Raw genomic sequence first — 22,982 nt, 5'->3', positions numbered from 1 at the left:
TTGTAGCAATTGTGTTTAATTAATTTATTGATAGTGTAGTGTTAGGTTAATTGTAGGTAATTGTAGGTAGTTTATTTAATTATTTTATTGATAGGGTAGTGTTAGGTTTAATTATAACTTAGGTTAGGATTTATTTTACAGGTAAATTTGTAATTATTTTAACTAGGTAACTATTAAATAGTTCTTAACTATTTAATAGCTATTGTACCTGGTTAAAATAAATACAAAGTTACCTGTAAAATAAATATTAATCCTAAAATAGCTATAATATAATTATGATTTATATTGTAGCTATATTAGGATTTATTTTACAGGTAAGTATTTAGCTTTAAATAGGAATCATTTATTTAATAAGAGTTAATTAATTTCGTTAGATAAATATTATATTTAACTTAGGGGGGTGTTAGTGTTAGGGTTAGACTTAGCTTTAGGGGTTAATCCATTTATTAGAATAGCGGTGAGCTCCGATCGGCAGATTAGGGGTTAATAAGTGTAGGTAGGTGTCGGCGACGTTGTGGGGGGCAGATTAGGGGTTAATAAATATAACATAGGGGTCGGCGATGTTAGGGGCAGAAGATTAGGGGTACATAGGGATAACGTAGGTGGCGGCGATTTGCGGTCGGAAGATTAGGGGTTAATTATTTTAAGTAGCTTGCGGCGACGTTGTGTGGGGCAAGTTAGGGGTTAATAAATATAATATAGGGGTCGGCGGGGTTAGGGGCAGCAGATTAGGGGTACATAAGTATAACGTAGGTGGCGGTCGGCAGATTAGGGGTTAAAAATTTTAATCGAGTGGCGGCGATGTGGGGGGACCTCGGTTTAGGGGTACATAGGTAGTTTATGGGTGTTAGTGTAGTTTAGGGTACAGTAGTTAAGAGCTTTATGAACCGGCGTTAGCCAGAAAGCTCTTAACTCCTGCTTTTTTCAGGCGGCTGGAATCTTGTCGTTAGAGCTCTAACGCTCACTGCAGAAACGACTCTAAATACCAGCGTTAGAAAGATCCCATTGAAAAGATAGGCTACGCAAATGGCGTAGGGGGATCTGCGGTATGGAAAAGTCGCGGCTGTAAAGTGAGCGTTAGACCCTTTAATCACTGACTCCAAATACCAGCGGGCGCCCAAAACCAGCGTTAGGAGCCTCTAACGCTGGTTTTGACGGCTACCGCCGAACTCTAAATCTAGGCCTAAGATAGCAGAAGTAAATTGGAAAGTTATTTTAAATTGCAAGCTCTATCTTAATCCTGAAAGTTTAATATTGACTTCACTGTCGCTATAAGTTTTGCGCGCTATTTAAATTCCCATTTTTTTTTTCTTATTTCAAGATCTGGTCACCCTAATTTATTCTATTGAAAAGTACGTTTTTTTGTTTGTTTTTGTTTTATAAAAAAGAAGCCCTGTAACTGTGATCATAATTGATAGCAGCAAATACAAAAGTTTACATTAGCAGTGTCTCTGCACTTATGACTCCTCTTTTTAAGACTTTGCTGAATACTAGTGTATACTGATTACATAAGGAGAGAACATAAAGACCAATGTAGCTTACTGTAGTATTGTTTTTTTTAATAGAGAGTAAATCACTTAGACAGGAAAAGAAAGCATTACTGCTTATTACCATAGCAACCAGCTTCCTCTTCAACTCTACTCACAAAAAGGACAATACATGAGGTGGAAATGTGGGTCTCTCAGCCTTGGTACATTTATAGAGCTTAATAAATCTAGACAGAGCTGGAAAACTTTATCAGAAAAAAAAGTTGAACATTTAGGAGAAACAAAACTCAGATGCAATTGAATAAGCAATTTGAATAGAATATATTTCTGATTATAGTCATTTTTCAAAGTCTTGAATGCAGTAAATTATAAAATGTTTCTAAGGTGATTTTCTATTTAGTTTTGACTGCAATCATAAACATGAATACTGTATATGCTGAAAGGAGAATTGCAGTGTATAAATTAAATGATTAATGCATTTTGATTTACTGTTTCATTAATTTAGTTAAAGGGACAGTCTACTCCAGATTTTTGTTGTTTAAAAAGATAGATAATCCCTTTATTACCCATTCCCCAGTTTTGCATAACCAAAACAGTTACCTTTTACCTCTTTGATTACATTGTATCTAAACCTCTGCAGACTGCCCCCTTTTCTCAGTTCTTTTGACAGACTTGTATTTAATCTCAGCCGCGGAAAAAACAGCGAATCTCACTTGTATTTAAGCCAATCAGTGTTGACTCATAAATAACACCACAGGAGTAAGAACAATTATATTTATATGACACACACTAACTAGCACTGTCTAGCTGTGAAAAACTGCCAAAATGAGATAAGAGGTGGTCTTCAAGGGCTTAGAAATTAGCATATGTGCCAACCAATGTTTACCCTTCAACAAAGAATACCAAGAGAACAAAGCAAAGTTGTTTAAAATTGCATGCACTATCTGAATCATGAAAGTTTAATTTTGACTAGACTGTCCCTTTAAGTGAAAAAATACTACATACTCACCTTTGACAATTACTGTTATGATATGGTGTGTGGACCCTAAAAGATTTCTTGCTGTACATTTATATTTTCCAGAGTCTGCTTCTGAGACATCAATTATTTTTAGGGTTTTATTGAAGTTCTCATAAAATACTCTGTTAGTTGGTAGCTCTGCCCCTTCTTTACTCCAGCGGATTTCCGGGGTGGGACTGACAAAGAAACCAAAATGCTAATTAGTATGTAAATAAGCCACCAAGAACTTCAGAACATCTTTCATAAAGTTGTTTGGATTTTAAATCCAAACTCACAAATGAGGCCTTTTTAGCTATTTGAAGCCTGCTTACATGTTATGCTAACGATATATAACAATGTGGAATATGTTGGTGTTTTACAAATAGATAAATAAATTAAAGGGACACTGAACCCAAATTTTTTTCTTTCATGATTCAGATAGAGTATGCAATTTTAAGCAACTTTCTAATTTACTCCTATTATCAATTTTTCTTCATTCTCTTGCTATCTTTATTTGAAAAGCAAGAATGTACGTTTAGAAGCCGGCCCATTTTTGATTCACAACCTGGGTTGTCCTTGCTAATTGGACAGCACCAATAAACAAGTGCTGTCCGTGGTCTGAACCAAAAATTGTCTGGCTCCTTAGCTTTGATGCCCTCTTTGTCAAATGAAGAAAGCAAGAGAACAAAGAAGAATTGATAATAGGAGTACATTAGAAAGTTGCTTAAAATTGCATGCTCTATCTGAATCATGAAAGAAAAAATTTGGGTACAGTGTCCCTTTAATATATATGATAAAACAAAATGTTGATCTGAAGCTTCAGAAATATCTTGCAAACAAAAACAATTTATCTATAACAAAATGCATTTTTAATTTATCTCCAAAATAAAAACTTGTTCTATTTTGCTATGAAAAATGTTATAACAGCATGTCACATACTTGTCCATAAAAAAACTATTTATGTAAGACATTGACATGCAGACTGTAAACTGGGAGTGAACAACTTTGCTTCCAGAAAAGAGCTTCCAGCCATTTCTTTCCATTCAAAAAATGTCTAGTTAACTGTGTCATAAAATATTATTTATTAGTTTCCTTGGTGCAAGAGAGGCTTAAATCAATAGTGTGTAATTTAAAAATTCTCATTTAAATTAAATGAAGCTTGGGTCCAAAGGCCAGAAAATGATTTGAGTACAGAATACAGTAATTTGTTCTTAGCTTGTCCAAGTAATACCATGCAATTAGAAGCTAAATACTTTATAAAACAAGAGATCATATAGACAATGCTAGTAAGAGATTATTCCCTTTATTATTTTAACTTCAGGATCTATACATTTTTATAAATGTAAATTTTTCAGAGGTTGTAGCTTATTTTAATGTATTGACTAAAACCAGCGAGCCTTAGATTTGCAGATAATCAGAAAAAGTATGTTTCCCAATAAAATCTAGATATTACTTGATACAAGTGAAACAATATACAAATAATTGTAAGCAAATGTGGTCTGAATTTTCTCCATAAAACTGGCATGGCTGCTATGTGAACATAGTTGCCTGTGAAATAAGACAGCTGTTGCTATGACAATAAAGAAGATCAGACTGCCAGGTTAAGCCCGCCTTGAAAATATTCATCCGAGGATCTGTCATTTTTATTTATGGACATATTATATCAGAAGAAATGCCTTCTGACCTACTTGTAATGTTTCCCTTGTATATCAATAATAAAAAAAGCTGCAAATGCTGCTTTTGTAGATAGTGTTCTTAATATATTCAATATAAGCTTTAATATGTCTATTTTTTTTATTTATGATCTCATTCAAAATCTAGAAGGATAACACAGTACTATATTTTCAGCAGTGTACATATAGTTTCATATTATGATCGTTTGCAGTCAGGGTCAAATATGATTGAAAGAATATAATACATAAATAAAAACACATACACTATTAATTTTGTCAAGGGTCTATGTTACTCGTTACTAAATGTACCCACACCTTAGATTGCAAACTCTCCGAGGAACAGAGACCTCTAATGCTCTTGTATTACTATTCAGAATTCATTGGCACATTAATAATAATGTAAAATCACCATACTAAGGGCCAGATTATGAGAGTCGCACTAACAGTTGCGTGCAAGAAATATCGGGTTTATCGCAGCTGTTTACGCGTGTTTGGAAGTAGCGTGCATATTACAAGTTTAAAGTAAACGAGTTCGCTCAAGCACATTTTAATTTAATTTGCATCAGGTTATTGCAACCTCAGAGCTACGATTATCTGTTACACTCAAATAAATAGTTGCACAAAAAACATTAAAAATACATTTAAAAGTACAGTTACACTTATAATAACACTATCTAAAAAAATTGCAATAAAAAGTTATAAGGGCTCAAAGATAATAGGTGTTAGAAAAAAAGGCTGCAAAGGGCTTTAACATAGAGATACATAACATAGATATATACATGTCTAAATACGTATATGTATGTATATTTATATTTGTTTATATGTGTGTGCATATGTATTTATATGTGTATATATGTATTTACAGACATATATACACATATAAACACATAAATACACATATAGACAAATACATAGGTGCATTGAAGCCCTTTGCAGTTAAGTAGCTGAAAACATATTAAATCATTTTTATGCAATATTCATATTTAATAAAGTGTTTAACTGTGTTTGTACTGTAAATATTTCACATTCCTATGTAGGGTTATATGTTCTGACTATTTTTAAATATATATATATATATATATATATATATATATATATATATACAGTATATATATAAATAACAGATAAAGGATGGCACTCACTGGTCTTTTTCAAGTGTACTTTTAATAGAAAAAGCGTGACATTTCGGGGGGGACACTCCCCTTCCTCAGACCGTGTCTCCAAAACGTCACGCTCTTTCTAATAAAAGTACACTTGAAAAAGTCCAGTGAGTGCCATCCTCTATCTGTTATATTCAACTGTTGGCACCCTGGCAGTTGTTATTAAGGTGAGAGTGCTCTTTCTTTGAACTGTTTATATATATATTATATATAGTTACAGCTATATATTTTAACAAAAAACAATCAGATGTATATATATCTATTTATATATATAAATATAACATTTTCTGCTATGTAAAGAACATTGGAATGGAAAATATTCATATTTCATGTCAGCTTTTTTGCCACTTTTTGAGCTCCATTGAAGCCTATGGGAAAATACCTGAACGCGGTTGTGATATTGTTACTTCAGCTTTTTGTGTGCGTCGGGTTAGAGCGAGAGCAAACACTTTTTACTTTTAACATGTAATACGTGCCGTATCCGACGTGCACAAAAAGCTAAAGTCTAGCGTACTTAGCATGCGAGTAGGAGCAATAAATAGCGCTCCACTCTTAATCTTGCCCTAAATGTGTTGACACGTTCAGGGATGGAAAAATGACATGCTCTGATTCACAAAGGAGTAAAATCCATAGTTAACTAAGATAAAACAAATTACATGCTTTATGCACCATTGCTCAAAATATCCCAAAATTGGACTTACAGTCCTTCAGCTATACATTCCAGTAGGAGAACTTCGCTCCTTAGCACTGTTTTATTACTGGTGTTTCCTGTAGGAGTTAAAAGGCTGGGACGCCTTTCACCAGTTGGACTGTCTAGAAGAAAAAAAATAAACAATTAATCATTAAATTGCTTGTAATTATATTTTGTTACGATAAAGCTGTATGACAAAGAATACAGACATATAGATATTGTTAGACTGAAAGTATGAGTGAGGAATTATAGAAAAGTATAGAAGTACACCTGATTTATGTCATGCCAACATATTTCCATTCTGTACACAATCAGATACATTGATTTTTTTTTTCTGTTCACATTCTAATCACTTCTGTGTGTTTCAAATTTTCATTTTATGTCCATCTTGGAAAAATTAAATAATGTCTTCAATCCATAAGGTTTGTTGAAATTTGGATGACTTATAAAGCTATCTAGTCCTAAATATACCGTATACACTTAAAAAATGCCAGAAATATCTACTAGATCGAAAAGTATACTTGGCTGCATTTTTACATATACAGTATACACACTGCCACTGATTGAATACATTCAATGGGTAGTTAATTTGCTTAAATAAAAGTAATGTATTAGCTGCAGGAAAATATAAAATAGTATATATATATATATATATATATATATATATATATATATATATATATATATATAGTACATATTTTTGTATATATATATATATATATATACTGTATATAATATATATATATATATATATATATATATATATATATACACACACACACACACACACACATATAAATTATTGACTCGTCTGTTTTCAAGTTTTGTTTCTGTTTATAGTAATTGTAGGACAGTATAAGTGATACACACACAAGTCATGCTAAAGTTTGCTATAGTTGTTTTTTATCCATGTTCACAAGATCGTATTAGTTCATGTACACTGTTGTCCACTCCATTTAATAAAATAATAAAAATGCTTTTGCCAAAGTCCAGTAAAGTAGAAGGTAAACAAATGCTATTTATGGGAGTACTTTTTTTTAGTACTTTGACATTTAAAATCTTTCCAGTTGCAAAAACATAATTTATGCTTACCTGATAAATTTATTTCTCTTGTAGTGTAGTCAGTCCACGGGTCATCCATTACTTATGGAATATATCTCTTCCTAACAGGAAGCTGCAAGAGGATCACCCAAGCAGAGCTGCTATATAGCTCCTCCCCTCACATGTCATATTCAGTCATTCGACCAAAGCAGACGAGAAAGGAGAAACCATAGGGTGCAGTGGTGACTGGAGTTTAATTAAAATTTAGATCTGCCTTAAAGACAGGGCGGGCCGTGGACTGACTACACTACAAGAGAAATAAATTTATCAGGTAAGCATAAATTATGTTTTCTCTTGTTAAGTGTAGTCAGTCCACGGGTCATCCATTACTTATGGAATACCAATACCAAAGCTAAAGTACACGGATGAAGGGAGGGACAAGGCAGGAACATTAAACAGAAGGAACCACTGCCTGAAGTACCTTTCTCCCAAAAATAGCCTCCGAAGAAGCAAAAGTGTCAAATTTGTAAAATTTTGAAAAAGTATGAAGTGAAGACCAAGTTGCAGCCTTGCAAATCTGATCAACAGAGGCCTCATTTTTAAAGGCCCAGGTGGAAGCCACAGCTCTAGTAGAATGAGCTGTAATCCTTTCAGGAGGCTGCTGTCCAGCAGTCTCATAGGCTAAACGTATTATGCTACGAAGCCAAAAAGAGAGAGAGGTAGCCGAAGCCTTTTGACCTCTTCTTTGTCCAGAGTAAACGACAAACAGGGAAGAAATTTGACGAAAATCTTTAGTTGCCTGCAAATAGAACTTCAGGGCACGGACTACGTCCAGATTATGCAAAAGTCGTTCCTTCTTTTAAGAAGGGTTAGGACACAGTGATGGAACAACAATCTCTTGATTGATATTCCTGTTAGTAACTACCTTAGGTAAGAACCCAGGTTTAGTACGCAGAACTACCTTGTCTGAATGAAAAATCAGATAAGGAGAATCACAATGTAAGGCAGATAACTCAGAGACTCTTCGAGCCGAGGAAATAGCCATCAAAAACAGAACCTTCCAGGATAACAGCTTGATATCAATGGAATGAAGAGGTTCAAATGGAACGCCTTGAAGAACGTTAAGAACTAAGTTTAAGCTCCACGGCGGAGCAACAGTCTTAAACACAGGCTTAATCCTAGCTAAAGCCTGACAAAAAGCCTGAACGTCTGGAACTTCAGCCAGACGTTTGTGTAGAAGAATAGACAGAGCAGAAATCTGTCCCTTTAACGAACTAGCAGATAAGCCCTTTTCTAAACCCTCTTGTAGAAAGGACAATATCCTAGGAATCCTAACCTTACTCCATGAGTAACTCTTGGATTCGCACCAATATAAATATTTACGCCATATCTTATGGTAAATTTTTCTAGTAACAGGCTTCCTAGCCTGTATTAAGGTATCAATAACCGACTCCGAGAAGCCACGCTTTGATAGAATCAAGCGTTCAATCTCCATGCAGTCAGCCTCAGAGAAATTAGATTTGGATGGTTGAAAGGACCCTGAATTAGAAGGTCCTGTCTCAGAGGCAGAGACCACGGTGGACAGGACGACATGTCCACTAGGTCTGCATACCAGGTCCTGCGTGGCCACGCAGGCGCTATCAGAATCACTGAAGCTCTCTCCTGTTTGATCTTGGCAATCAAACGAGGAAGCATCGGGAATGGTGGAAACACATAAGCCATGTTGAAGACCCAAGGGGCTGTCAGAGCATCTATCAGCACCGCTCCCGGGTCCCTGGACCTGGATCCGTAACAAGAAAGCTTGGCGTTCTGGCGAGATGCCATGAGATCCAGATCTGGTTTGCCCCAACGATGAATCAGTTGAGCAAAGACCTCCGGATGAAGTTCCCACTCCCCCGGATGAAAAGTCTGGCGCCTCCCAGTTCTCCACGCCTGGGATGTAAATCGCTGACAGGTGCCCAGCGAATTATCTTTGAGACTTCCAACATCGCTAGGGAACTTCTGGTTCCCCCTTGATGGTTGATGTAAGCCACAGTCGTGATGTTGTCCGACTGAAATCTGATGAACCTCAGAGTTGCTAACTGAGGCCAAGCTAGGAGAGCATTGAATATTGCTCTTAATTCCAGAATATTTATTGGGAGGAGTTTCTCCTCCTGAGTCCATAATCCCTGAGCCTTCAGGGAGTTCCAGACTGCGCCCCAGCCTAGAAGGCTGGCTTCTGTTGTTACAATCGTCCAATCTGGCCTGCGAAAGGTCATCCCCTTGGACAGATGTGGCCGAGAAAGCCACCATAGAAGAGAATCTCTGGTCTCTTGATCCAGATTTAGTAGGGGGGACAAATCTGAGTAATCCCCGTTCCACTGACTTAGCATGCACAATTGCAGCGGTCTGAGATGCAGGCGCGCAAATGGTACTATGTCCATTGCCGCTACCATTAAGCCGATTACTTCCATGCACTGAGCTACTGACGGGTGTGGAATGGAATGAAGGACAGGGCAAGCATTTAGAAGTTTTGATAACCTGGCCTCTGTCAGGTAAATTTTCATCTCTACAGAATCTATAAGAGTCCCTAGAAAGGGAACCCTTGTAAGTGGTAATAGAGAACTCTTTTCCACGTTCACCTTCCACCCATGCAACCTCAGAAATGCCAGAACTATCTCTGTATGAGACTTGGCAGTTTGAAAACTTGACGCTTGTATCAGAATGTCGTCTAGGTACGGAGTCACCGCTATGCCTCGCGGTCTTAGTACCACCGGAAGTGAGCCCAGAACTTTTGTAAAGATTCTTGGAGCCGTAGCTAATCCGAAGGGAAGGGCTACAAACTGGTAATGCTTGTCTAGGAAAGCAAATCTTAGGTACCGATAATGATCCTTGTGAATCGGTATGTGAAGGTAGGCATCCTTTAAGTCCACTGTGGTCATGCACTGACCCTCTTGGATCATGGGATGGATGGTTCAAATAGTTTCCATTTTGAATGATGGAACTCTTAGGAATTTGTTTAGGATTTTTAAGTCCAAGATTGGTCTGAAGGTTCCCTCTTTCTTGGGAACCACAAATAGATTTGAATAGAATCCTTGCCCGTGTTCCGTCCGCGGAACTGGGTGGATCACCCCCATTAGTAAGAGGTCTTGCACACAGCGAAGAAACGCCTCTTTCTTTATTTGTTTTGCTGATAACCTTGAAAGATGAAATCTCCCTCGTGGAGGAGAAGTTTTGAAGTCCAGGAGATATCCCTGAGATATGATCTCCAACGCCCAGGGATCCCGGACATCTCTTGCCCAAGCCTGGGCGAAGAGAGAAAGTCTGCCCCCCACTAGATCCGTTTCCGGATAGGGGGCCCTCTCTTCATGCTGTCTTAGGGGCAGCAGCAGGTTTCTTGGCCTGCTTGCCCTTGTTCCAGGACTGGTTAACTTTCCAGCCCTGCCTGTAACGAGCAACAGCTCCTTCCTGTTTTGGAGCGGAGGAAGTTGATGCTGCTCCTGCCTTGAAGTTACGAAAGGCACGAAAATTAGACTGTTTGGCCTTTGATTTGGCCCTGTCCTGAGGTAGAGCATGGCCCTTACCTCCCGTAATGTCAGCTATAATTTCTTTCAAGCCGGGCCCAAATAAGGTCTGCCCTTTGAAAGGAATATTAAGCAATTTAGATTTAGAAGTCACGTCAGCTGACCAGGATTTAAGCCATAGCGCTCTGCGCGCTTGGATGGCGAATCTGGAGTTCTTAGCCGTAAGTTTAGTTAAATGTACGACGGCATCAGAAACAAATGCGTTAGCTAGCTTAAGTGCTTTAAGCTTGTTCATAATTTCATCCAAGGGAGCTGTGCGAATGGCCTCTTCCAGAGACTCAAACCAGAATGCCGCCGCAGCAGTGACAGGCGCAATGCATGCAAGGGGCTGTAAGATAAAACCTTGTTGAACAAACATTTTCTTAAGGTAACCCTCTAATTTCTTATCCATTGGATCTGAAAAGGCACAACTATCCTCCACCGGGATAGTGGTACGCTTAGCTAAAGTAGAAACTGCTCCCTCCACCTTAGGGACCATCTGCCATAAGTCTCGTGTGGTGGGGTCTATAGGAAACATTTTCCTAAATATGGGAGGAGGGGAAAAAGGCACACCAGGTCTATCCCACTCCTTTTTAATAATCTCTGTAAGCCTTTTAGGTATAGGAAACACGTCAGTACAAACCGGTACCGCATAGTATCTATCCAACCTACATAATTTTTCTGGAATTGCAACCGTGTTACAATCATTCAGAGCCGCTAATACCTCCCCTAGCAATATGCGGAGGTTCTCAAGCTTAAATTTAAAATTAGAAATCTCTGAATCCAGTCTCCCTGGATCAGATCCGTCACCCACAGAATGAAGCTCTCCGTCTTCATGTTCTGCAAACTGTGACGCAGTATCTGACATGGCTCTCACCTCATCCGCGCGCTCTGTCCTTAACCCAGAGCTATCGCGCTTGCCTCTTAATTCTGGCAATTTAGATAATACTTCTGTCATAACAGTAGCCATGTCTTGCAAAGTGATTTGTAAGGGCCTCCCTGATGTACTTGGCGCCACAAAATCACGCACCTCCTGAGCGGGAGGCGAAGGTACTGACACGTGAGGAGAGTTAGTCGGCATAACTTCCCCCTCGTTGTCTGGTGATAATTTCTTTACATGTAAAGATTGACTTTTATTTAAAGTAACATCAATGCAATTAGTACACAAATTTCTATTGGGCTCCACATTGGCCTTTAAACATAGTGAACAAAGAGATTCATCTGTGTCAGACATGTTTAAACAGACTAGCAATGAGACTAGCAAGCTTGGAAATACTTTTCTAAATAAATTTACAAGCAATATAAAAAACGCTACTGTGCCTTTAAGAAGCACAAAAAGCTGTCACAGTTGAAATAACAATGAACCAAAATAGTTATAGCAACCAATTTTTCACAGTAAATGTATTAAGTTAGCAAAGGATTGCACCCACCAGCAAATGGATGATTAACCCCTTAATACCCAAAAACGGATAACAATTTAATAATTAACGTTTTTATCACAGTCAAAACACACTGTCACAGGTCTGCTGTGACTGATTACCTCCCTCAAAATGAATTTTGAAGACCCCTGAGCTCTCTAGAGACGACCTGGATCATGGAGGATGAAGTAGACGGATTGTGACTGAATTTTTACTGCGCAAAAAAGTGCTAAAATAGGCCCCTCCCACTCATATTACAACAGTGGGGAAGCTCAGATAACTGTTTCTATGCAGAAAACAAAGATGGCCATGTGGTAAAAATCATGCCCCAATAAGTTTTATCACCAAGTACCTCACAAAAAACGATTAACATGCCAGTAAACGTTTTAAACATACATTTGAAAAGTTATGAATTTTTATTAATAAGCCTGCTACCAGTCGCTTTTACTGCAATTAAGGCTCATACATTATTTCAGTATTAACAGTATTTTCAGAGTCAATTCCATTCCTTAGAAAAATACATTCAGTGTACACACACTCATCAGCCTAATACCAGTCGCTATCACTGCATTTAAGGCTGTACTTACATTACATTGGTATCAGCAGTAATTTCTCAGTCAATTCCATTCCTCAGAAAAATAATTACTGCACATACCTCATTTGCAGGGGGGCCCTGCATGCTATTCCCCTTTTCTGAAGTTACCTCACTCCTCAGATGAGAACAGCCAGTGGATCTTAGTTACGTCTGCTAAGATCATAGAAAACGCAGGCAGATTCTTCTTCTAATGCTGCCTGAGAATAAACAGCACACTCCGGTGCCATTTAAAATAACAAACTTTTGATTGTAGAAATAAACTAAGTTAAAAAACACCACAGACCTCTCACAGCGACCTATCTTTAGTTAGGCTGCAAGAGAATGACTGAATATGACATGTGAGGGGAGGAGCTATATAGCAGCTCTGCTTGGGTGATCCTCTTGCAGCTTCCTGTTAGGAAGAGATATATTCCATAAGTAATGGATGACCCGTGGACTGACTACACTTAACAAGAGAAATGGGCAACTGCTTAGCAAACACCTATATGTAGAGATTGAAATATCCCCCTTTTGACATATGGCATTTTACAGCAATATTTCCATAGCTCTTATTAAACCAGAAAAATAGTATAAAAAAATAATTTTCACATAAACAAATGTGCATCTGTGATAATTGTATAACTAGTGCCATCTTTTAGATTCAGCTTATAGTTTAATTTACAGAGATTAATGAAATATCACATTTTAGCTATGGAAATACCAAACACAAATAAAATGACAAAAGTATAAATATATGAGCTGGGAAAATATTTGACTGACGAATCCCTCTACAGAATGTTAGCTTTTTGCTCATGTCCAGTTTAGGTGAAGCTTTTTTCTCTTAATAATGCTTTCTGCTTCACAGTTGCAGACCAATCTTATCTTGATTACTTGTATTTTATTGTGCATGAGATCGTTATTTACAGAGGTGACAAAATGACAAGTGAAAAGGGGGATTTCTGGGGACATACAGTCTGGCAAAAAAATAATAATGAGGCTTTAAATGGCATATAACTAAGCTGAGGGCATTTCATTTTCTTTCTGATCATAATTTACCATTAAATCACATTCTAAAAAATATACAAATTAAGGTTATTGCAAATAAATGTATATGATTTCATTAACAATTCATCAAATTGTTATACTGTAGTAGTTTCAAATATTTTGTTTTCCTACAATGGCAGATTGTTCTAAATTATTGTAAAGATTTAAATTAACTTCAATATAAAATCTATAGAACTCATTTACATAAATAAAAAAAAAAATCAAGTCCTACATCAGAAATTAATCATTATATTGTAGAAGAGCAGTATACAAAATAAATGTATTAAAAGCAATTCAACTGTCATTTTGTTTACAAGATTTTTATTGGTTGCATTGTAAAGGTGGCTGAACTCCAGATGCTCTCTGAAGGTAAAGAAAAGCTACACTTTAAATTACAGGAAAAGCAGGCGAAATGAACAATGAAATTGCATTGCAGTTTCCCTATACAGAATTAAACCTTTTTTTATGGGGAATTCCATTTTGGGGTAAATGTCCCTTTAAAGGGACTTTGTAGAAAAAAATTACACGCCCCTGCTGATAATCTCATGGGCCAAGTCTGCTTGGGACCAGCAGTTTTCTACAGCTTCCTTTGCAGGAGTTGAACACATAGATTTGTAGGGTTGGTAGTGCTAAAATTACATGTAGCACATTATACTGATGCTAAAGCACAAGGTTTACAAATCTATTAGTATACACATTTCTGTTTTTCTTTTAAAATAGACAGCAACACACATTATTACACATCCTTATTCAAAAGCATGTAATAATTATGTTGAAAATTGCTTGTGACTGTAACACTAGGCTTCGAATGCAAAGGCGTTCCCAAAACACATCTGCAAGGATCATGCTGCTATTCATTACTATGGCTTCATTGTCTTGGTTCAACCAGAAAAGGAAAATTATTTATTATTATGCTACAAAACACAGTAAAGTGGCTTTTTATAAACAAGCTGCTCTATATAATGCCAATGAGAAAAAATTTGAATTTGAATAATAGACTTTTGCAAATATGTTATCTACAACAAAATAGCATTTAATTGAAAATATTAAATGTTGCAGCTTGTTTTTTTATTTTATGCAATGACTGCATTTAAATCTCACTTTACGATTAACTAAATATCACACATTTTAATGGTTAAGTTTCCAGAAAAATAAAGTTTAATGGCTCAAATTTGAATACCTTTAATTGCTCAAATTTGAATACTTTTCTTGGCATGAGTATATAAAGTTTTTATAGTGAAAACAATTTAGTAGTCCAAACATCTCTATTAATTTAATTTTTAATAGGTTAAACAATTCTGATTTATTATTCAATATATAATTTACAGTATTTAACCAGTGTTAACCTTCAGGCACTATAATGTCTACTATAATTCGTTTCAGACATGAATGTATCAATGTTTTTAGGGGCACATACATTTAAGAAACATAAAATGCATCCCTTGAACACTACTGAGTGTGAATTTTAACAAGATGTATTCTTTAAAAATTGGCTAAAAAAAATACGTGTTTTTTAAACTGTAAAAGTCTTCAACCCTTCACCACACCCAAATGGCACATTCATTTGTAAGTTTCTGTCTCAGTTGTGGGTATTTCAGGTTTGAGTTAAGCATGTGAGCAGATTGAAAAAAATTGAACAGCATCAAGTAATTTTAGCACTACTTGCTGTGAAAATCTAAGTGTTAACCTCCAGTCCACAAAGTCTCCTATATTAGCTGAAAGCACGTTCTGAACCCAGCTGGTGATTGGTGGGTTGTGCAGTCAATACTGCAATTGGTTCGCCAGCTGTTTACTAATTGGGGCCAGCATTTCTCTAAAGTTCCAGAGTGGGAGTTTATCTGTTGTATGTGTTCAACCACTCGGTAGACACTGAAACGATTGTACATTTTATAAAAGGTTATCTTTAAAGGGAGACATTTTTTAAAGCATATTAGTAAATATTTTACCTTTTCGGTGCATATACATTAATGTTGTAAGGTGAGTTTTATGTCAATTTAAGTAACATATAGCAAAATCATACTCTATTTTGGATACCACAAAAAAATGACCAGGTGTCAATGAAGAAAGTAAAGCATGAGAAAAAAATCATCCTGCTGTTACCAAGTTTTGGTGAATAGTTTTAATTAGCTACTTAGTTTTACAAAGATAAATAGGTTAAATATGTAATATATAAATATATTTTGAAAAAAAAGGAGATAGAAGAGTTACTAAATTGTTAAGTAGCTATGGATGGGAGGTTAGTTGACTAGTACTAGTATTAAATTAATTACTATTGAGAATGTTTTACCAGAACTCACCACCATAAAACTCAGTGTCACTTAAATTAGCAGCTATAGTGTCATTCATTGCATCCACTGAAATAAACAGAAGGACATCAATATTTTATAGCATCAAATAAAACTCGGCAATAAAAACACACTAGATTGAATTGCATATACTGAACATATATTCTGTTACTAGTATTTTGTTTTCGTAAACAACATTTAAGAGAATAATGCATTTGTTTATTATAGGCACATTGTCACCAAGTTTTATGTTAGTGTGTAAATAAATGTTCAGATCTTTCTTACAGAATTACTGGACTTTTACAAAACAAAAATGACATCTATATAACATCCCCCTTTAGATAAGAGGGAGATCTGATTTTGTGTCACTGTCTACCAAAATGGGTGACTAGCGTTACCCTGAGGATAGCCTAAGAAAGCAGAGAATACATCCAAATTATTTACTTTATGAAACTAAAGTAAAAAGCATCTGAGAATAAATGGATCCCAGCTGAAAAAATAGTTTTGCAATGAAAGTTCAACCTAGTGAGTCTGTAATTGTCTTCTACTAAGTGTAACATAAAACTGGTGACAATATCCCTCCAATATTTATGTGTTTACAAAAAAAATAATTGGGGCATGCGTATTTCCTACTCACCTAGGATTAAATCACAATCCTTTAGAAAACTATATCTAATGTTTTTCTACAGAAAACCAACATTAAAGTCTATGGGGATTTTTGTAGATAAGACATTTGATAAACTTTTCTAAAAGATTTGGTCAACCTCATAATGTTTCTACGACAAAGTATTGATGAGATCATAACAATGAAACTGTAACATTCATATGCACAAACAATGTATACTATTATACTATTATATGTGATCTAAATTCCTTATGCATACAATCTCTATCAAATAACAATATAGGAAGACACAATCACCTTGGAATTAATGTGGCCTTGCAGATTGCACAAGGGAAGGTGCCTATACAGGGTGTAGACTCTTTTAGCCTTAGTGTGCTTCTCGTACAAGAGAACTCTCCTGACTGTGCAGTTCACCTCTGATATTGTCAAGCCTTGTACATATGCTTCAGCCTAGAACATGGCTTGTTAGTGAGGTTTAGCTACAAACCTCTAAGCACACGAAGATTTCACACAACGGTGCAAGATATCTACAATAATACTGGGGTATATTCTAACCTTTTAGGACATTATTTATTTAAAAACAATTTAGTAGTGAATTTTATAGAAAAAAAAAATCATTAGCCTTTTGGCAAATAATGCTCAGTGACACAGGACAAGCAGGGACAACTACATTAGCATGGATAATGTGAAAGTGGCTGTTATCCTTTACCCACATATTTATAGTAAGTGTGTGCAATATAAAACATATCAACTAGGGTTGCCACCTGTCCCTTAAAATACAGAACACTTATAAGTTACACATGCTGCAGGGTGTGCAGGGAGGAACATGAATAGTGCTGTCCAGAAACACAATACATGTTCCTCCCAGCACACCCTGCCGCATGTGTAACTCATAAGAGCCCAGGAAAACATGGCTGAGGTGGCAACCCTAATATCAACCCTGCTAATAAATGAGATCCAAAGGGTTAAATGAAACATTTCCAGTACCGAAGTAAGATATATTTTCTGCTAGATTACCTTTTAAATACACTTTTCAAGCACCTGGAAGTACCTGTAGTTAAAGCCAGTTTAAACATTGCTGACTATCTGACAGCTCAGCTAACCTTCTCAGATAAAGTAAATGACCTTTAGAGAAGTAAAGCTAGCGTCTAAATCTATATTCCTCCCTTTTCACTTGCCTCAAATGTCAATGCTGTGTACTAGAGCAGTTATGATTAAACTAACCTCTAAACTATAAATGCTATCACTGGGAGAGCACTGTAGTTTTACAGCGCTGCAACTGAGCATCCGTATAATATTTATTTACATTAAAGGGACATAATACTCATATGCTAAATCACTTGAAACTGATGCAGTATAACTGTAAAACGCTGACAGGAAAATATCACCTGAGCATCTCTATTAAAAAAGGAAGATATTTTACCTCACATTCTCCTCAGCTCAGCAGAGTAAGTTCTGTGTAAAAAGTTATATTCAGCTGCAGCCCAGCTGCAGGTAAAAAAAATAAAAAAAATGAAGAAATGAACAGCAGCCAATCAGCATCGGCAGTGCTGAGGTCATGAACTCTTTTACTGTGATCTCATGAGATTTCACTTAACTCTCATGAGATTTCATAGCAAACTTCCTTTAAACTGAATAGGGAAATAAGATGAGAGTGCACGTAAGCTCGCCCCGTCCGCTGTCCCGGGACAGAGATACTAATATGCTGCTTAGAAATCATTTACAATGGGATGTGGCTACTGAGAAACTTTTGAGGTAAAATATCTTTCTTTTTTACATAGAGATGTTCAGGTGATATTTTCTAGTCAGCTTTTTACACCTATGCTGCATCACTTTCAAGTGTTTAAACATTTGACATTTGGGTATTATGGACCTTTAACAATCTTTTCACAGTTTGAAGCCTCCCTGTCGGGTAGCCAAAGGGGTAAAGGTTAAAACAGTAAACTTTTATATTGTATTTACAGTGGCTTGATTCATTGGACGCAACCTATAATGTTACAATACAGTCACATTACAAACTAAAAAAAAAAACTCTAACAAACCTTTTTCTTATTAGATTTGTTGTTTAAATAACATTAAAGAGACATTTTCCTTTGTGATTCAGACACAACATACCATTTTAAAAGTTTCCAATTTAATTCTATTATCAAATTTGCTTTGATCCAATGATATTCTGGTTGAAGAGATACCTAGGTAGGCACCTGGAACACTACATGGCAGGAAATAGTGCAGCCATCTAGTGCTCTTGCAAATGGATAACATTCTTGCAAAACGTCTGCCATATAGTGCTCCAGAAATGGGCTGGCTCCTAAGCATGTGTCCCTGCTTTCCAACAAAAGATAAACGAGAATGAAGAAAAACTGATAACAGAATTAAATTAGAAAGTTCTTTAAAATTGCATGCTCTCTCTGAATAATGAAAACAAAAATTGAGTTTCCTATCCCTTTAAGGTGTACAGATGTTTATACTGGCATCTCTAAATGTATATTTACAATAGTTGTATCACTCTTATTATGGCTGTTTACACTGCAAACTATCAGTTGGGTACAGCTCTTGTCAAAATGCACACTGCCAGTGAATTATGTGAGACATTTTTTTTTTGTTTTTGCTTATAAATGAAAGTATTTTAAAATGCATTACAGTTTTTGTTTTATATAAAAGGATTTAATAGTTATAGTTTTGATTTTTTTTTATATGGTTTCAGAGAGAGTTGCTGTCTAGTTATGAAGCTGTGGGATATGCCCTTATGCTAGTGAATAGAATTGTTCCAAGGGACAAATTGTGTACAAAAACACACTTCTTCTTAGTTCTAAAATTGATTTAAACAGCTTTAACTTTTTCTCATACAAAAATATTTTAAACACGTTTAAATAGTTAAATGTCTTTCCTAGACATGACAAAATGTTTAGAAGTTGAATGCCCCATTAGCAAAAGTATATGAGGTCAACAGCAAATAAAGTGTTAAATAGATAACACTTTAGTGTCTCAGGTAAAGTCTCTTTAACATGCTATTCCTGTCAATAATGTGGATTTGTGAGTGTTTCTCAAAAAAAAAAAATGGGACAAATAGTGTGAAAATTGTAAACTATATATATATATCAAAACACAGAAAAAAACGTTATATACAGTGTTATTTTATTCATATACTACTGAGAAGAAAAATACAAGAAGAGGCGCTATTATCATGAGTTAGGATAATAATAATAAGTTAAAAAATCTTACAACTTACTTGACAGGACTTTTAAAGAAATTGGCTGTTTTTGATGTATGGTTTGAGTAAGGTTAAATCTTGCAGAGCAAATGTAAAAATCATGAGTATCCTCTGGCTGTACGTTAGAAAAATAAAGGTCTCCATTTAGGCCCTGGGAAACACGCTCACTTTGAGGCAACCGCTGGAAAACTATGGAAGAAAAAACATGTCAACAAACAGTAATCACTAGTGGATGAATCATGAAATTCACATACAAGATAGTAAAATTTCAGGGCTTCCAGACTCCAATCTTCCAGAATCACAAACAGGTCGGATTCAGACCTCCTTTCTTGGATCCTGTGGGATTGTCATGGCTTGAGAGGTCTGCTTATTGTCCCGCATGCAGAGCCTCAGGTCAGGGCAAATGTGACAGTTTTTAGGGACTGCCCCAACTCTTCCCAAGGCGCAAATTCATCTGCCCCACCTATAAAACATTCTGGTCATGCCTGCAACCAATAGTGGCCCCTCCTTTATCGTAATGGCCCTAACCACAAAAACATTGGTTGACCATCATCCACAAGATCACTCACCTCCTTGTCCTGGTAAAGCCTCTGGGAATTGTTAGTATGTGTTAGGTATGTGTCAGGATGACCATGGGTGAGAATAACTTAGATAAAAGCAATTAAGACAAACTCCTAAGTGCCCAGCATTTTGCAGGACTATTACTGTTTGGGAACTCTGTCTTGCTGTCCCTCCCACTCTTTTCCCTTACCTAATAAAGTTTTGGTGATCTAACCCAGCCATGACCAAGAGTCTCCTGAATCCACACCAACTCACAATAACTCTGCCCACAGATTAACTTTATCATGTCATATGAATTACAGAACATTTTTGAGTACAATGTCCCTTTAATATTGGGAGGTATGCAATGATTAACCAGTGATTAAGTGCAGCAATTAAATTGGTTTTTACTAGTAATATGTTACAATAATTAATTATACAAAAGAAAAAATACTGGGATCTTTAATTTTTGCAATTTTTGTCTTCTTTCCAAGGTTATCTTATCCTTGAGGGCTGAGACAGACCAACTTTGTTGGAATATTCATGTATAATAAGAAATCAAGGTGCCAGTGCCACTTATTGATTCACATGTGCTCAAACAGGGATATCCTTAAAGGGACACTGAACCCAAATTTTTCTTTCGTGGTTCAGATAGAGCATACAATTTTAAGCAAATTCTAATTTACTCCTATTATCAAATTTTCTTCATTCTTTTGGAATGTTTATTTAAAAAGCAAGAATGTAAGTTTAGATGCTGGCCCATTTTTGGTGAGCAACCTGGGTTGTCCTTGCTAATTGGACAGCACCAATAAACAAGTGCTGTCCATGGTTCTAAACCAAACATTTGCTGGCTCCTTAGCTGAGATGCCTTCTTTTTCAAATAAAGATAGCAAGAGAACAAAGAAAAAATTATAATTGAAGTAAATTAGAAAGTTACTTAAAATTGCATGCTCTATCTGAATCACGAAAGAGAAAATTTGGGAGTTCTCAATAAAGACACTTTGTTTTTCAAATGGCGAGTGCACCCTATAGACTGTTTATTGATATTATTTCTCTGGGTAGCACCCCGACATTATGGAATGGGAAAAGTGAGTGCTGGTATCTTCAAACATATATATATATATATATATATATATATATACTGTGTGTATATATATATATATATATATATATATGTAATGTGATGATAAAATAGTAATATGACATTTGACTTGTTCACTTAATAGGTCTATTACCTGCCTCTCAGTGTCTTACATCATTGACATTACTTACACCAGAGTCTTAGCAAAATAGGACTGTGCCTAGGGCAAAGGATTTATGCGGGGGGGGGGGGGGCTGGACATTTTAGCCAGTGTTCTCCAGCAGGACCTTTTAGCGGGTGCACCACCCGGCTAATTTTAAGAACCAAGATTAAGAATAACAGGGGATAGCTGAAGCTCCAAGCAAGTGCTTTTGTGGTTCAAATATCTGTATTTCTAACAAAACCAATTATTTTATAAAATATTTATTTATGTAATCACTACATTTCTCTCATGTGGCAATTCCTTAATAAACAGAATTTTGTCTAATTTTTAAAAAAAAGATGAACTAAAAGTGCATGTAACAATAAATAAAAAAGTACAAGGTAAGCATAGCCACACACTTACAATTATCCATCCAAAATATAACAGGCGGTGGTAACCCTTTTGGCGGTTTGCACTGCAGGACCAGAGGAACTCCTTGTTGTATTATTATTGGCTCAATTTTTTCTTTTGTCCAGAGAGGTGATCCTATAAAAATGAATTATTCAGTGGGTAAGCATTGAACAGATACTATAAGTAGTGCAGGGCTGATGTTCACACACACACACACACACACATGTACATATATATATTTGCCACAATGTATAGAATATTTCTGTGACACCCTGGATTTACACACCCAATTGTATCCTAATTTACCTTTCTTCATCTGAATGGCTGGATTCAGTAGATTAGAGGTTTACATTTTTATTTTGTAATTATTTTAATTATATAAAGAAAAACAATCATTATGACTGACCAAGAATTAGCACAACAAATAATAAACTCAACTAAATGTAGCGACACTGGAGTTAAGGGTACTCTTTACATTGATTACACTATAATGCATATAAAACAAAGTATTAGCTGTTGTAATTTCTACTGATTTATATATATAATGTACATTGTTAAATTAGATCGTCACCCTATCTGTATTTATATTAAACAAAATAAACATTAAGCAAAACATGTTTATGACATGTCTGTCTTGTGTCTGTTTACATATCATTTCTTTTTTAGGGCGTTTAGTTCTGCTACAGCACACATTTTCTGATATTTCTGTGAATTTCTTACTGTAGAGAAAATCAAGCAGCTCAAACTGAGAATTTCCATTAAAATATCACCTCTGGACTCTGCAGAAAATACAATCTAAATGTTTTTGGACTCTCTTATATCTCTAAACTAAATAGCATGCTGTTAAATCTCACCATGAATCTACTTGACTGGCTCATGCTAATGAGTGGAGCACTTTGCTTAGTGTGACTGTCAGCACTAGAAAAAAACTATGTCACTGAGCAGAAAATAAATGTAACCAGAAATGAATGCAACTGAAAATATATATAGGACTATTACATTCTTAAAGGGATAGTCTAGTCAAAATTAAACTTTCATGATTCAGATAGAGCAGGCAATT

General features: G+C 35.8%; 1 protein-coding gene across 1 annotated transcript in view; it reads right to left on the bottom strand.

The window, feature by feature from the left end:
* Positions 1-22,982, bottom strand: part of NRCAM (neuronal cell adhesion molecule) — a 334,348-nt gene that overhangs the window by 156,968 nt on the left and 154,398 nt on the right. The window contains exons 6-10 of the mRNA XM_053716724.1: positions 21,935-22,057; positions 19,767-19,937; positions 15,925-15,981; positions 6,019-6,130; positions 2,497-2,681 (exon numbers count right to left, since the gene is read on the bottom strand). Coding sequence (XP_053572699.1) covers positions 2,497-2,681; positions 6,019-6,130; positions 15,925-15,981; positions 19,767-19,937; positions 21,935-22,057 — 648 coding nt within the window. The remainder of the gene's footprint in view (positions 1-2,496; positions 2,682-6,018; positions 6,131-15,924; positions 15,982-19,766; positions 19,938-21,934; positions 22,058-22,982) is intronic.

This window comes from Bombina bombina, chromosome 6 (assembly GCF_027579735.1).
Source record: "Bombina bombina isolate aBomBom1 chromosome 6, aBomBom1.pri, whole genome shotgun sequence".
In the NCBI taxonomy this organism is placed as follows: Eukaryota; Metazoa; Chordata; class Amphibia; order Anura; family Bombinatoridae; genus Bombina; species Bombina bombina.
The sequence above is the reverse complement of the archived record's forward strand: the minus strand, read 5'-3'. Positions and strand labels throughout refer to the sequence as shown.